Source organism: Heloderma suspectum, chromosome 13, assembly GCF_057233095.1.
Source record: "Heloderma suspectum isolate Gila_16-S chromosome 13, 16-S_ref, whole genome shotgun sequence".
NCBI classification, from domain to species: Eukaryota; Metazoa; Chordata; class Lepidosauria; order Squamata; family Helodermatidae; genus Heloderma; species Heloderma suspectum.
In genome coordinates this window covers 25,004,176-25,020,478 of record NC_139470.1, presented here as the reverse complement: position 1 = coordinate 25,020,478, position 16,303 = coordinate 25,004,176, and the positions used below count along the sequence as shown (strand labels likewise).

The window sequence follows — 16,303 nt, the reverse complement described above, 5'->3', positions numbered from 1 at the left end:
ACTATTTAGCGATGCCGGGGATTGAACTTGGGACCTTCTACAAGTAAAGCATGTGCTCTACCACTGAGCTGTGGCCGTTCCCCTGACACAAAGACAAATGAACATTGTAACTACAGGATTTGCAGAGCAGTAAGGGACAGGATTCTCCAAAATGGCATGTCTCTACAATCATCATCCCATTTGAGTAGGTTAGAAGCGCACACTATTGCACAGGTTTTGTAATAATCTGAAGGGAGCTCCAGGGAGGTGTACCAGGTATCATAAAAGATCTCTATTTTGCTGTATTTTCAGCTGCTCTTATTTGATGTATTTGTTTATGCATGATTTAAATGACCCCACAGCCTTACTTTCTGTATTCCTTTGTGGTTTCGGGGGACTAATTTATACTCCCCATTGCCTAGTTAGTCCTGGTCATCAGTTTGCTTGTATGAACACTGCTGTTCTTGGTAAGGAGAAGAAGCTAAGGATGGGACATAGGGGTTCCAGCTAGTTTAAATCAATCGGATTTCCTAGAGCTGAGAATTCTGCTGCTGCTACTGCTCTCTTAGGTTTGCCAGTCTCTAAACACAACTTATAGTTCATTCAGTTTTTTCATCATGTTGTTCATAAGCTTTGAATTACTGAAGCTGCTTTCTTTTGTGGTAACGGTCCTCATATAACACAATAAATGGCTGTCTTCTGCAGGAGATTAAGAAAAAGAAGGGAATAAAGGAAGAGATCCAGCTAACTAGTAAACAAAAGGAGATGTTGAATGCCCAGCTGGAGAAAGAATCTCATACCAGGAAGCAACTGAAAGAGGCAAGTTAGTTGGGCTGCGTCTTGGACCCATGTTGTTTTTATACAATGCTAGCAAAATGCTTGCGGTTATGACAGGTGGGATGTGTGGCGAAGCGAGGCTTGTATATTGCAAAGGGCCCTGGGGGTGGTACAGTGTGCATCTGTGCAGGCAAAAATGCCTTGACCCCACCTCCCGTAGTGCTCCCCTCCGTGAGGGCTAGGGCTGTGTAATCAAACAAAGAAGTTGGTCTCCAGGTCAATAGGCTTCATTATGCAAAGCAATCAATTCAGCAGCAATTCAAAATACAGACCTGGTGACCTTCTGACAACCCAAGGCTAAGATCCCTGATTAAGCTGACACGCAACTAAATAGCTTTATCTAAGATCCCTTGGTGGGGCGCACACTGGTAGAAGAGGAAGTTATTGCATTCCGACACTAGTCTACAGAACTGAACCTGAAAGGCTTTCTCAGTCCTGACCCCAGGGACAGTCCCTCCTGTGATGGGCCCATCTGGTAGACCGTCTTACTTCCTTACACTGCTCCTCCCTCTTGACTCTGATCCTTGCACCTGTCACGCTCACCTCCTCCCCTTCTGTGAGTTCCTGGGTCCCCACAAAAGGAGGAGTTATGGTTGGGCTCTGTTCCAACTGACTAACCTGCCCTTGGGAAGATTCTTCCCTGTCTCTGTCTCCTTGAGCTCCTTGAGACTTGGGTTCCTCCCCCTTACCCAGTCCCCCATCAGACTGAGTCCTCTTCCATGGTGTCGGCAGGGAGTCTGGGCCCAATCCTGACACTAGGCCACCCAGTGTCAGGGTGGAAGATGGCTGTTGCCCTTGCCACGGCAATGCCCCCAACCAAGTGGGGACCCCCCAACCCCCAACTCAGACCCCACAACCCCCACCCCCCAAACCAGGACCCCCATTCCCCAACTCCGGAACACCCAATCCCAGACCCCCACCCCCCAAACTAGGGCCCCCCAGCCCCCAACAATAGTTCCCCCAACCATGGACCCCCCACCCTGAAAGCTGGAGGCCCAACCCTGGGCCCCCCAACCCCGGACCCCCGGGAGATCATATCACTCCAGTACTGAAGGAGTTGTACTGGTTACCAGTTGTTTTCCGGGCCAAATTCAAGGTGTTGGTTTTGACCTTTAAAACCCTATATGGTTCCGGCCCAGCCTATCTTAAGGCTGGGCCGCTAGACTGGTGCCAGGACAGCTAGACTGGTGGGGACGAGGGAGAGGGCCTTTTCTGTGGTGGCCCCCACTCTGTGGATCTCCCTCCCTAGGGAACTCCGCCATGCCCCCTCTTTAATGAGCTTCTGCCGTGCATTAAAAACGTGGTTGTTCAGGCAGGCATTTGGGGTGGGTTAGGGTATTTTAGAAAACATTTTTATTGTAGAATTTTATTGTTTTAAACTGTTTTATTATATGCTGTACATCGCCCAGAGTGGCTGGGTGACCAGCCAGATGGGCGATTAATAAATTTAATAATAATAATAATAATAGGCGGTTTTTCTTAATTTCAAAAATAACCTGGGTTGATTGTACATAATTGTACAAAACAGGCAGTCTAGCCTGTGTAGCCTGGCGCATGGTCAGTTTACAAGGTGCTACCCAGTCACAATATAGTCAACCCATCTATATTTGGAGCAGCGGAGAAGGAAATGCAGTTTTCCCTGTTATCACTTTGAGAATATCGATGAAGAAAAAAAAAATAAATGAGAGGAATACATTTATTTGCGTGTTTTATTTCAAAGCTTCGATTCTTTTTAGATTGTTTTGGCAGTAACCACTGTGGCGTTCTTTTGCAGCTTGATGATGAATTGGAATCCATGCTGGGTCTTCTGGATGCTGTTCTAAAGAGGAACCCCCCAGGCCTTTCCCAGTACATCCCTGCTCTCATAGGCTCCTTTCTGCCTCTGCTAAAATCCCCCTTGGCTGCTCCAAGGATTAAGACCCCGTTCCTTTCTTTAGCATCCTGCGTAATGCCTGCTCGTTTGAAGACCTTTGGTTAGTGTTTTGAATGTTAAAATAGCTTTATTATAGAAATAACCATAATGTTCAACCTTTCGGTAGCATACATCTGAGTCCCAAAAAGCACTGATGATTGCCAGTTCTCAAAATAATCACACTACCCCTACATGTCCATGTCTTTCATGAACTAAATGACCTGGTCCGTACATCATGGTGGCAATTCCTGGGTTGTTTTAACCCAGGAAGTGCGAGGACAGGAGGAGCATGTGAGCCGCATGTTCATCATTTCCGCTTTCAATTAACCTTTCCTGGGTTGTTTTGTGATGTGTGAACCCTGGAACTCTGGGCTGTTTATGGCTTCGTTTCCTGGTTCACATGTCATGGGCGTTCCTGGGTTGTTAATTGAAAATGGAAATGAGTGTGTGGCTTGCGTGCTCCGCTTGTCCTCATAATTTCTGGGTTAAACAACCCAGGAAGTACCACTGTTGTGCATATGTATGATTGCAAGAGCCTTTTAAAGCCACTGCATTGTAGACAGTACAGATACTGCTTCTCAACTGCTGGCCAAAGCCAATTGTTGCTGCCACCCAAAGATTAAGAATTAACATCCTTCTTGTCTAGCCATGGCTGGTAGCACCCCATGTAACTTTTTTTTAATGCATCCATATTTAAATTCAAACCTAAACAGGAAGAATTCTGAACAGAATTCTGAAGGAAGAGCCTGTGTGTTAGGGTTGTATCCAAGGGGTGTTAAAGCACCTTATGTAAGACAAAGCTCATGAAACGTAATAAAAAACATAACAGAATCAGCGAAGCAATATTGTGTAGGGGTTTTCTGCTCAGATAAAAAGTTACTGTGCAGAGGAACGGTTGGCCGTAGTTCTTAACAGGGGCTATACTTTAAACTGAGCAAAGATGAAAGGGTTCCTTCCATCTGTGCTGCAAGTCAAGGAAAGAGCAAAGGACTCTTTCACCTTATGCCAAAGGGCTGCAGCTCAGTGGTAGAGCACGTGCTTTGCATACAGAAAGTCCCAGGTTCAATCCCTGGCGTCTCCACGTAGGGCTGGAAGAACTCTTGCCTGAAACCCTGGAGAGCTGCTGCCAGTCGGTGTTGACAATACTGGGCTAGGTGGACCAGCGATCTCACTTGGTGTATGGCAGCTTCCTAGGTTTCTAACTTCCTCTCTTCCCGTGTCGACGATGGCAGAGGTCTAGTCAGCATGCTGCTGAGGGAGGGTGGTTGGACTGCTAAGAGTCTCTTGTAAAGGAGATTGAAAGAGCCCCTTACCGTTTTGCGCCTTGTCTGTCATTGTTTTTTAGAACTAGCAAGCTGATTGTCCGGCTTTTTTTTTTTTTGCCTTTGTTGTGCTTGGCTTCATTTTGAACTGTCTTTTTATTATTGTTTTGCTCTTCTGTGAACCGCCTTGGGAACTGTTTCATGTTGAAAGGAGGTATAGAAAATTAATAATATTTATATTTCTGGAGATCATCTTGACCAACTAACCCACTCCCTTGAGTGGCTGTCCCTCCCCTCCCCTCCTCTCCCCCCCACCCTAGGTACTGTAGCTAGTCACGTGACTTTGCGGATGATGAAACCGGAATGCGATTTGGATGAATCCTGGTGTCAGGAGGACCTGCCCACTGCTGTGAACCGAATCGTGAGCCTGCTGCATACACACACTGTGCCTGGCCGGATGAGCAAAGGAGAGGCAGGTGAGAACCCTCACCGAGTCCACCACAAAATAATTTGGCTCTCACCTCTTCTGCCATTTATGTTCCTAGGTGCTGGTCTTGTGGCTGGCATTGTGCGCATTCTTGCAGGCAGAGCCACACAGCTTGTTAGCAATGCCTTAACTAACATTAGTTATGAAAGTACCTGTCACCTGGTCAACATGCCCATCAGAATGGGGCGGTAGACTCCTGCGGTGAGAGAATGGACTGTACCACTTCAGGTGGTATTGTTATTTTTATAGCTCCCCTAGTTCGCATGGTGCTTCAGGAGTGCGGAGGTGAAGCGAGATGGGACAGTAAGTGGAGAGGGAAGGGATTGAGGGTAGGGGGAGTGGAATCTTTGAACAAAGGAGTTTGAACGAACGTTGCATGAAGGAAGGTACCGGCAGGATGGGGTGGAGAGAGAGAGGTTGATTAGGTAGTGGAGGGATAATGGTAGGAGAGGTGGCAACCAGGAAACAGGAGTGGATGGGATCAAGGGGGCACGTGGAGGATTAGATCAGAGGGGCAGAGCCTCAGGCCTGGGAGCCAAATCCAGAGTTCCCCAGAAGGCCACGCCCCTGGCCCCACCTCCCCCAGCCACTGCTCGCTTAGTGGTTTCCCAGCTTTTGTGCTGTTTTTTCCCCATTCTAAAAGGTGGAAATGCCTCTCCTAGGACTGATTTACTATCCTGGCTTCCACCCTCATCCACCGCAGCTCAGCCTGCTGGAGCAGCTGCTTCTTGCCACATTGTGGTCCAGACACTGGATTCTCTCTGCGTTGCCCACTAGGCGGCAGGCTGCTCAGCATCTGAATGTAACAGGCCAACGCTTATCCACCGTGTGCGTGTTGGTAGTATGCACTGATGCTTTTCTACTCATCGGCATGTTTTCCTCTCTCCTACCCATTGCAGGTCCCGTGCCCTTATCGGCCCCAGCATTTTCCTTGGTCTTTCCTCTCCTCAAAATGGTGCTGCTTGAGACTCCTAATGACAGTGAGGAGAAGGAAGACCTCATGGTCAAGGCTCTGCAAACCATCACAGTTCACGCTCAGCTGAGGTCCTCCTCCGATAACCAGAATTTGCTGGTGGATGAGGTCAGTGTTTGCCGTGATTTGGCTTCTCAAAGTGAAGAGCTATTTTTACTTGGGTTTTTCTTTCTATCCTACCCACTGCCAGAGGCCCGAATTAAATGGGGGAGGCTTAGAAGCCAGAATTAAATCGACAGAAGCCCAAATTAAATGAGGGAAGCTGATAAGGCAGCAACAGGGGAGAGGGCCTTCTCAGTGGTGGCCTCTCCAATTATGAATGATCTTCCAGACGAGGCCTGCCTGGCGCCAACATTGTTATCTTTTTGGCATCGGGTTAAGGCTTTACTCTTCACACAGGCGTTCAGCAGCATGAGTTTTTAATCAAGTCCTGGATTTGTTCTATGCTTGATTGTTTAAAATTGTTTTTAGATATATGTTGACTCTGTGTGTGCTGTCTGTTTATATGTTTTATGTAAATAGATTTACAGTTTGTATAATGTATTTTTAATGGTTTTTAATCTTTGTAAACCACCAGAGAGCTTTGGCTATGGGGTGGTATAGAAACGTAATAATAATAATAATACAAATATTCATTCTGTAATAATAATTGTACACTCCTTGCCCCATTCCTTCTTCCACTCTGTCTCATGAATCCCGCTCCCACACTCCTTGGTTGGAGAGCCCCCTCCCTCTTCCAAACCCAGATACAGCATGGCAGTCTCTAAGCCAGAGGTGGGGACCCTCTGGCCCTCCTGGTGTCCCCAGATGGCCATACCCCCTTCCCCCGGCCCCCCACTCCCTTTCCTCCAACTAGCAATCGTTTGGTGGCTTCCTGGCTTTTGTGCCACTTTTCCTCATTCTAAGGAGAAAATGCCTCTCCTAAGGCTTCGCTAATGGAAGTAAAAGCTTTCAGTTATAATATGCTGGTATTTTTTTGTATTTTTGTCCTCACCCCTTCTTCAAAATTGAATTCAGCCCTTGGGCGGAAACAGGTTCCCCACGCCTGCTCTAAGCTACGTCCTTCTGCTGTCACGAAAATTCAGACACTCGAGGAATGTTAACGTCCCTCCTGCTATTTTGGCGCTCTTGTCTTGCATCTCCGAGTTCTTCCCCCCAGCTCACCCAGCACTGTTTATAGTTCTGTATACAGTTCCCCTGCTCCAAAACATTCCCACTCTCTCGGTGGCTGTTGATTTTAATTGTCTGATGGCTGTTCAGTAAGTGGTTGTGCCGTCGTTCTTGTATTTAGACAACAAACATTTGTGCTTCTCTCTCCCCTTTTCCCCCACACCTTCTCCGGCCACCTACCAGAACGGTCCCGAGTTATTGCCTCGCACAGACATACTGTTGCTCCTGACCAAAGTGATTGGGACAGGGTCACCACGCTTACAGGTGAGCTGGCCCATGGCTTCAGGACAGAGATGGGTGACTGGCAGCTGGCGGGCCGGATGCAGCCCCCAGAGCCATTTCTCTGGCCCTTTATGGCTGTACCAAACATGTTTCCAAGCTGCTCGGAAGAGAACTTCCATATTATTAATGTTACTTAACTCTTTCAGGGGCTTCCTGTGCAATGTCTAAAGGTCTGTGCTTGTAGATAATGCAAGTACGTCGGCTGCATTAACGATCATGTTCTCACTATGTAATTTAAATTGGGAAGCTGGCACTTCCAGCTGCTTCAGTGGGCCATCAAGGGAAGCTCGAGGCTCTGTTGAAGTGCTGTAGTCGGTCACATGTTCGGCACTGGGGAAGGGTTATCCAAAATATATTGGGAATTTTAAAGATGAACAGATTTATGCTGGCATAAGCTCTCATGGGCTATAGCCCACTTCATCAGATCTATGAAAGCTTCTGCCAGAATAAATCTTCAAGGTGCCACAAGACTCTTTGTTGTTCTTGCTGTAGTAGGCTAACATGAAAAGTTATTGGGCATTTGATATTTCTGATGAGAGTATTCATTCAGCATCATTTTGAGCTGTCTGTTCTTTTAATATTATTTATCTTTATGATTAAACAATTAATTATTATGATTATTAAGTTGTTTAGTATGATTATTAAATTACATTATTATTATTTTATTTTATTATTTGCTTGTTTGGAGGACAACGGCACCATGGCAGAGGCTGCCCATCTCTGTTCTAGTACATGGGTGGCCAACTTGATAAGAGTACATGCCAAGAGCACATATTTGGCATCTCTAGGTAGGAGGGCTGAGAAGGGTCTCTATGAGACATTGGAGATCTGCTGCCTATTTGAGTGGACAGTATTTGACTAATTGTCCACCCTTGATGCAGCTCATGATCTATTGACTTGAAACTCCTTGATCCAGGGATTCCTGTAGAACAGTCTGCTTGCTTTCTGTTCCCAGAGGGAGACAGAAAATAACGTGCTTGTTTTCCTGATAATGAGGGGGAATCCACCTGTTTTCTCTGGCCAAAATGATGGCTTAACATATAGCTTGCTAACCTGGTGCTGTTATACCTTGGATGTCTGATGAAAGCTCTCGCTGTTTGTTAGGTGTTGGCTTCCAGTGCACTGACAGCCTTGTGTGCCAGCAGCAGCGGAGAGGACAGTTGTGCCTACGCAGAGCAGGAGGAAATTGATGTCTTACTCCAGGCCCTTCAGTCTCCGTGCATGAATGTTCGAGATGCAGCTCTCCGGGTCAGTTTAAATCTCTCGCTTGGACATTGGAGGATATCTAGTGAAGGGTGGCCCTCTTATCCATCACTGGAGGCAGAAGTTGTAGAGTCTTCCAAGTTCCAAGTTGGGGTGGGGTGGGGTGGGGTGGGAAGGGAAGTTTCCCTCTCAGTTTTTGTCATGCTTCCACTGGAGCAGCAGGGCTACTTCAGTCTGCTTCTGAATAGGAAGATAGCATTGCCTTTATTCCGGGGGTGCTGAACCTCAGGCTTGAGGACCAAATCCAGCCTGCCTAGGGCCCCAGTCCACCCTGGGGTCTCCCAATTGCCCCCCCCTTCCCCTTTCTCTCAACTGTCTGGTGGTTTCCCAACTTTTGTGCAGTTTTTTCCCCATTCTGAAATGTTGAAATGCCTCTTTCATGGCTTAGTTACAGGCAGTAAGAGCTTTAAGCTAAAATATGCAGGTTATTTTTTGTATCTTTGGCCCCATCCCTTTTGCCCTTGTCCCCACCCACCACTGGAATGCGGCCCCTGAGAGCAACATTGAGTTCAGCCCTTGAGCAGAAAGAGGTTCCCCACCTCTATTGCACTCCCTCCCTCCCCACGTTCAACTAGTCGGGGCTGTGGAATGTTTTTCTTTCCTTGGCTCACAATGCCTTCCAGCAAGGGGGGAACATTCGGCACAGAGTCAGAGGGTGGAAGGCTCTGAGCTTTGTGCTCTTAGGGCAGTGCTGGAGAGAGCAGAAAATTCAGCTGAATCCCTAGTGATGTTATTGCACTGCCTTGATCAATCTGTGTGTGCCTCTTGGCATGGGGATGTAGCTGTTCTCCTTCAGCCTCTTGGAACTAAGTTGAGTTGCCAAAACCCACCCAGGAAGTTTAAGGCTGAGTGGAGGTCTGATCCCAGCCCTTTTAGTGTCCCCAGGCGAAGACCCACAATCTCTCTCAAGACAGTGGGCGGCATAGTTTGTTCAGTGTTTTGTTTGATAAAATGGTTGTTTCTTCGTTTGGTCTTATGATAGCCATCAGTTTCCCCTGTTTTGCCTTCCCCTCTGTCTTGCCCACTCTTCAGGCATACACAGAATAGGTCTGGTTGGACGTGATTCTCCCCACCACCACACACACTCACACATTTCCTCCATGCGTAGGAAAGGATGCTGAACACAGGAGGATTTTTCTTGACCCTAGCTATTGAACTGTCTTTCAAAGTGAGTTCATTGTCCAGGATTGAGGGATTCAGGTGCTCAGGAAAGACAAGAGTGGAGGGCTTTTGCCCATAAGCTTACAAGAGGCATCAGGGTGACCGCTATTGGAAGCAAGATGCTGGGTCGAACGGACCACTTGCTCTGATCTTTCAGGCTCGTTTGTTTGTTTATTTATACGTACATACTACTTTTATACCGGTTAATATCCTAAAACCTCTAAGCGGTTCACAATACATGACGTATAAAAGCAGCGTAAGAACAATAACAATGAATACTTAAAAACATTAGAACAAGACAATCATAAAATGGAGTAGCGTCATAATCTATTTCAAGTCAAGAAAAGGCTGTGCAAGCAGGTCAGTTTTCAAGAGGCGTTTAAAGCTCAGTATACTTTCTGCCTCTCAAAGCAACGTGTGGGAGGGCGTTCCAGAGGGTGAATGCCACTGCCAAGAAGACCTGCTTGCGTGTTGTTACTTGGTGATGCTCTGTTGGTCGTGGAATGACCCATAAGACCTCCTTGGAAGATCTCAGCGTTTTCTTTGAGTTGCTTTTCCTAAAGGTGGGGACGGGAACAGGGCTGAAGGGTGTTTGAGCCTGAGGCTCACTCCCCATCTCACCACAAGTGTGTGCTCATGGAATATTGTCTGAACAGCCCCAGTGTATAAATTGCACGAGTGTTTCAGCCATTTCCTAGTCCTTCTTTATTCTTGTTCCTTGTTGTCTGAGGTGGACGGAGGGAAGGGGGAAGACTGTGTACTGACCTGCTCTGTTTTGACATTCAGGGCTTGATGGAACTGCAGATGGTGCTGCCCACGCCAGATAGCGACGAGAAGAATGGGCTGAACCTTTTGCGCCGTCTCTGGGTGGTGAATTTTGACAGGGAAGAAGTCATTCGAACACTGGCTGAGAGGTAAAAATTACTGCCTGTAGCATCGCAGCCCTTTTTCTGCCCCTCCCAAAGGGGATGCTCTTGTCTACTCCAGAGGCAAAGGGTGATGGTGGGTGATGCCTCCCCCTCTGGGACATGGGATAGCCCTTGACCTGTACACATATGAAGCTGCCTCTACTGAGTCAGACCATCTGTTCATCCAGCCAGTGGGGCAGGTACATAATTTTAGACTCTGGATCTAATAGTCTTACAGAAGCTCTCCTTTAGAAGGTATTGGGTGAGTTCGCACGTAAGAAGAAACCACCCTGGGGGAATTTCCCCGCGGGGCTTCTTGTTGTTTAAGCGGCTGCCATGTTGAATATTCAAGCCATAGTGGAGGTGCTCTGCAGCTGGTTATTACGCACAAAGCTGGCGAGGGGGGGTTATTGGGGTGCTTGACAAGCCTCCCGCAACCCCAAAACAGCCCCTGGGTTCTGGGTGTCTTCTCAAGCACCCCAACATTCCCCCCTCACAGGGTTCGCACAGCTCGAATACTCAGAATGGCGGCCACCACAGCAACAGGAAGCACTGTGGGGAAATTCCCCCATGATGGCTTCTCATCATGTGCAGACCCTATCAATGTGTATGACTTCACGTACTTCAAATGTGGGAAGCCAGCCCTGCTGCATTTGGGGGTCCTCCTGCCAATTCTAGTGAGTGGGGTCCTGGGCTTCTGCCCCAAAGTCCTGCCCTAGTGGCACCACCACCGTCTTAGCCCGGTATTTCCTACTCTGGATGGGCAGCAGCTCTTCCAAGGTCTCAAGCAGGGGTCTTTCCCAACCCTGCTGGCTTGAGGCCCTTTTAAATGGTGATGCCAGTGACTGAGCATGGGAGAGGCTGTGGCTCAGTGGTAGATTACCTGCTTTTCATGCAGAAGGTTCAGTCCCCAGCACCTCCAGGTAGAGCTGGGAAACTCCCTGCCTGAAACCCTGCAGAGCTGCTGCCAGTCAGTGTCAAAGTACTGGGCTAGATGGATTAATGGCTTGACTCGGTATAAAGCAGCTTCCTAGGTTCTGCATGCAAGGCATATATTCTTTCCTCTGAAAGACCTTGAGGGATGAACTGAGCATCTCAGGAAAAACACATTCAATTTTTTCATACTTTTTTGCTCTCTCAGTTTGGACTTCCTTCCCATTGCAAGCATTTTACCATGCCAAGTCTTCCCTATGGTGCATGACAAAGGGTCATATGTGATCGTCACGTTCGGGGTGTGGGGGCGAGGGAGGTTTTCCTTCCAACGATTGCAAGTTTCCAGTGTAAATGCACAGCATTCTGGCAGCTGGTGCTAAGGTGCTGACGGCTGATGAATGCATTGAAAAGGAAGCATGGGGATGAATGGCAGAAGTTTGGCAGGTCTAACATGACCCGCAGGCCACACTGTTGAGAAGCTGCACCTTAGAAGAAAGGACACGGCAGAGCTGGCAGTCCTATGTACTAAAAGGAGAGGGATCGAATTCTGCAACAGAAGGACCTGAATTCTGTGGGTTGAATGCAGTATTCAAATTAAGCACGTGTGCATTATTTCTCTTATTTTGCATATCTATTCTGCTTTTAGGGATCACGGGGAGGGACAGGGAGATTGGGCACTGAAGCTCCTTCCCCCTGGAAATCTTACTCAGTCATTTCCCACACACTTTCAAACCTATCCTTGCAGCCATAAGGGCTAGAAACTTGCTTTTGTACTAATATCAATAAAACTGAGATCCTGAGGAAGTTGATTGGGGGTGGGGGGGACTAGTACCACATTCTGTGACTCTTCTGCAGTCCCACAACACTGCGAAATCTGCAGTGGCCCTGGGCATGGACTGGCCTGGACCACCTGCCTCTGGAGCTAAAAATGAAAATACCCCTCATGTCCAAAATTTCCATTTGTTGTTATTGCCTGATATGAGATGGGGGCACATCTTTGGTATCTGGAGGATGACATTCCAACTTCCTGTCTTGCAGGCTATGGGAGTCGATGGGTTTGGAGTTGCAGCCCGATATCTGTTCAGTTCTCATTAAAGACGTCATCCACTATGAGGAAGCCGTGCGTCAGGCTGGTGCTGAGGCGCTTTCCAAGGGCGTTGAACAATATCGAAGCCAAACGAGGGATGTCATGACCAAACTCATGGAGATTTATCAGGAGAAGCTCTATGTAAGCCCTTCGTGATGAGGAATAGAGTACCCATGGTTACTCCAGATGTTGGAGATGGTTAGATGGCTGTAATTGCGGGTGGCGTGGATGCTCTGTTGTGGTGGTCCTGATCCTCACAGTCCAGACATTCGCACTGCTTGTCTGCTAGTCAGTGTGATTCACTACATCATTGCTGCTGTCCTGGGTTCATGGAGCTTTATGAGTAACTTTATGGACATGGAGCTTTATGAGTAACAAGCGAAATAGTCCAGAGGTGGGCAACTTCAGGCAGTCTGGGGGCCAGACTTATATTTTTTATTTTAAGAAAGAAGGGACTGGCATGTTACTTCCCTGCCACCTGGTTCCCTCCCGCCCCCTTTACCAGGTGGCAGTAGCATTGAGGAAGTGGTGTCAGTTTTTCCTTTTCTTTCCTTTTTTAAAAAAAAGCTCCCCTGCAGCCATGCTGCGGAGCGAAGCTCTAGTCGCACCCACTGTCTTCATTACCCAGAGACACTCTGGGCCAATGGAAACGATGGCCGTGACTGCACCTTTGCTCCACAGCGTACCCATTGTGAAAAGAAAAAAGAAACGAAAATGTTGTTGATGGCACTGTGGTTTGTGAGGGCATCGGGGCCCCTGAACCTGTGCCCGATCATTTGGCCCAAGAGGCGCCAGCATGTGCTGGCGGGGAGTTCTGCCTTCTGTACATGTCGGGGCAAGTCTGTTGTTGGCCTGTTAAAACCACAAATTCCAGATGAGGTGGGCAGTATGGATGAGGGCTGGTGTCTAATAGAGCAATGGTGGGCAGCTAATGTCTAGCAAGCTGCATGTGATCTATCACCTGGTGTTATTTTGCACCTGGATTCTCACTGTGTGCAGCCTATCGCCTACTTAGTGTGTTCCCTGCTTTGACATCTGCAACAAAGATGATCGGGACTGGAAACAAAGCTCTGTGAAGAGAGACTGAAAGAACTGGGCATGTTTAGCCTTGAGAAGAGAAGAATGAGGGGAGGTAGGATAGTGCAGCTCAACTACTTGAAAGGTTGTCCCGGAGAGGAAGGCCAGGATCTCTTCTCTGTCATCCCAGCATGCAGGACATGGAATAAATGGGCTCAAGTGACAGGAAGCCAGATTCCGGCTGAACATCAGGAAAAACTTCCTGACTGTTAGAGCAATATGACAATGGAACCACTTACCTAGGGAGGTGGTGGGCTCTCCCACACTGGAGGCATTCAAGATGAGGCTGGACAGCCATCTGTCAGGGATGCTCTGACTTGGATTCCTGTATTGAGCAGAGGGCTGGACTCGATGGTCTTGTACGCCCCTTCCCACACGACTATTCTACTGTATGATTCTGTGTTCTTAGAGGAAGATGACAATGGAACCCATGACCTAGGGAGGTGGAGGGCTCTCCCACACTGGAGGCATTCAAGATGAAGCTGGACAGCCATCTATCAGGGATGCCCTAACTTGGATTCCTGCACTGAGCAGGGGGTTGGACTCGATGGCCTTATAGGCCCCTTCCAATTCTACTATTCTATGACTCTAGGATTCTATGACATCTGCCCATTCTTAGTTGGCACTGTGATGTTATGGTATCCTGACGTGCTGGCAGAAGTGCTAAATATCAGTTGTGATGGATGTTATGGCTTGGACTCACGGCCGTGGAGGAGAATGCTCTGGTCATTCTGTCAGAAGGGACAGGACAGTCCATGAAAGAATTTAACATTATATATGTTAAATAATATGTTGTAGAACTTGTATTTTTACTTTCATTAGATACTGAGCTCCTACTTGCGTCATTTTGTTGTAGATGTTCCATAAGCATATTTGTTATAGACTTAAGATTTATATTTAGTGAATTGCTTTGTTCCTTTAGTGATTTTGATTTATTATGTACGTTCTTCTTTTTGTTGCCTTTATTTTGTTAACCAACCTTATTTTGAAATAAAATTTCATGAGCAAAAAAAAGAAGTTTAACGTAGTTGAGATATAAGCTCTGTTTCTTCCCTTTGTGGTGCCCGCGCAGGTTTTCTGACAGAATGCCTGTTTCTCTTCTGCAGAGACCGCCCCCGGTTTTGGATGCTCTGGGACGTGTGATATCTGAACCCCCACCTGACCAGTGGGAAGCCAGGTACACCTCCTTTTAATTCTGACTCTCTCCATTCAGCTTGGTGCTTCAGGCTTTTATCATTATAGGGCAAGGTCTAAACATAAAAATTCAATAATATGTCATCCTTACAGGTGTGGCATTGCTTTGGCCTTGAACAAACTCTCTGAGCACCTGGATAGTTCGCAGGTGAAGCCTCTTTTCCAGTTCTTTGTGCCGGATGCCCTTAATGACCGTAATCCTGAGGTCCGAAAGTGTATGCTGGATGCGGCCCTCTCGGCGCTCAATACCCACGGCAAGGTAGGGTAACATTCTTAGGAATTTCTTATGTTTCTCCAGCTCATTATTGTCTACTGACAGTCCTGAAACACCCTGGCCCTAAGTGTGCCCCCCAAGGCTAAATTTGCCACTGTGGCGGCAAACTGCAACAGTGCCCTAAAAAGGCCACATTTAGCTTTTGGCCTTTGGTTGCCTGTTGAAATTGGCCCCTCACGTTGCCCTGCCTTAGACTACAGTGATTGGCAGTGGCTCTCTATCCCACCCTTTATAGTTCAGTACATCCAGAGGGCATCACGCTGGAGAAGGCTGGGCTAGCCCAATTATTGATATTCTGATTTTTCATCTTGGTAATCCAAAATAATCTGTTTTGATTGGGCCCTGACAGAATCAGGACCCCAGATGAATACATGCATCCAATCTCGTGTGTGTTTTATTCATAATACCATGTGCATTCTGTTCCTCAGGACAGTGTCAACTCCCTGCTGCCGGTGTTTGAGGAGTTCCTGAAGAACGCACCGAACGATGCCAGTTACGATGCCGTCAGGCAGAGCGTGGTCATTCTGATGGGCTCGCTGGCCAAGCATTTGGACAAGAGCGATCCGAAAGTGAAACCCATCGTTGCCAAACTGATCGCAGCGCTTTCCACTCCATCCCAGCAGGTAACCTTCCCCCCTCCCCTCCCCTAGTATGGCACAATAAATGTGTGGGGCGTCGCATGTGAGCTCTCCTTGGCCAGCACACCATACCTCCCTACATGATAGATGTACGAGCCTCCGCTTCAGATGTTGGAGAGCCACTGTGGTGTAATGGTTAGAGCAGGGGTTGGCAAACCTTTTGGACCCGTGGGCCCATTTGGCTGTTTGAGAGACTGTTGTGGGCACCATCACAAAATGGCTGCCATGGGAGGCACGGCTAGTCACAAAGGATGAGTAACCTGCCCAGAAGACAAAGGGCAAGGCTGAGCGCCAAGACACTAAATAACTCCTTTAAATCCTCACTTTTCAACGTGAACAGAAACCTATTTGTTAATTTTTTAAAAGTGGCAGCATGCCTGCCAAGAAAGTGCCTGGAGGCACAGTAGAGCCCGAGGGTACCATGTTGTCTCCTCTGGGTTAGAGTGCTGGATTTGGACTGGTTCATGTCCCCATTTGGCCGTGATGCTCACTGGGTGACTTTGGGCCAGGCACCGACTCTCCACCTAACCTCCCTCACAGGGTTGTTGTGAGGATAAAATGGAGAGGAGGAGGATCATTCCACCACTGGAATGTGCCCCCCCCCCCCGGCCCCGAAAGCTTCTCCAAAATTGAATTTGGCCCTGGGGCTGAAAGAAGCTCCCTACCCTTACTCCAAAAGAACAGGTATGCATTCTGGTGGTACTCCTGGACTCTACTTTGTTCCTGTAGACCCAGGTTGCGAAGAAGCCCTTTTCCCATCTTTGTCTTGTAGCCCTTGCTCTCGAAATTGGAGTGGTTAGCAAATATTTCTTCCTTTAAAAAACTGATCAACTTGTGATCTGCCTGGTTAGTGAACGGGATTTTTT

At 47.8% G+C, this 16,303-nt stretch overlaps 1 protein-coding gene across 2 annotated transcripts in view; it reads left to right on the top strand.

Annotated features, from left to right (window-relative positions):
- GCN1 (GCN1 activator of EIF2AK4) overlaps nt 1-16,303 on the top strand; it is a 91,863-nt gene that overhangs the window by 33,755 nt on the left and 41,805 nt on the right. For both annotated transcript variants that reach the window (XM_084820490.1, XM_084820489.1), the window contains exons 23-33: nt 685-798; nt 2,591-2,789; nt 4,311-4,466; nt 5,377-5,558; nt 6,804-6,884; nt 8,007-8,150; nt 10,113-10,240; nt 12,206-12,395; nt 14,438-14,508; nt 14,619-14,784; nt 15,228-15,422. In XM_084820490.1, the coding sequence (XP_084676616.1) occupies nt 685-798; nt 2,591-2,789; nt 4,311-4,466; nt 5,377-5,558; nt 6,804-6,884; nt 8,007-8,150; nt 10,113-10,240; nt 12,206-12,395; nt 14,438-14,508; nt 14,619-14,784; nt 15,228-15,422 (1,626 nt within the window). The remainder of the gene's footprint in view (nt 1-684; nt 799-2,590; nt 2,790-4,310; nt 4,467-5,376; nt 5,559-6,803; nt 6,885-8,006; nt 8,151-10,112; nt 10,241-12,205; nt 12,396-14,437; nt 14,509-14,618; nt 14,785-15,227; nt 15,423-16,303) is intronic.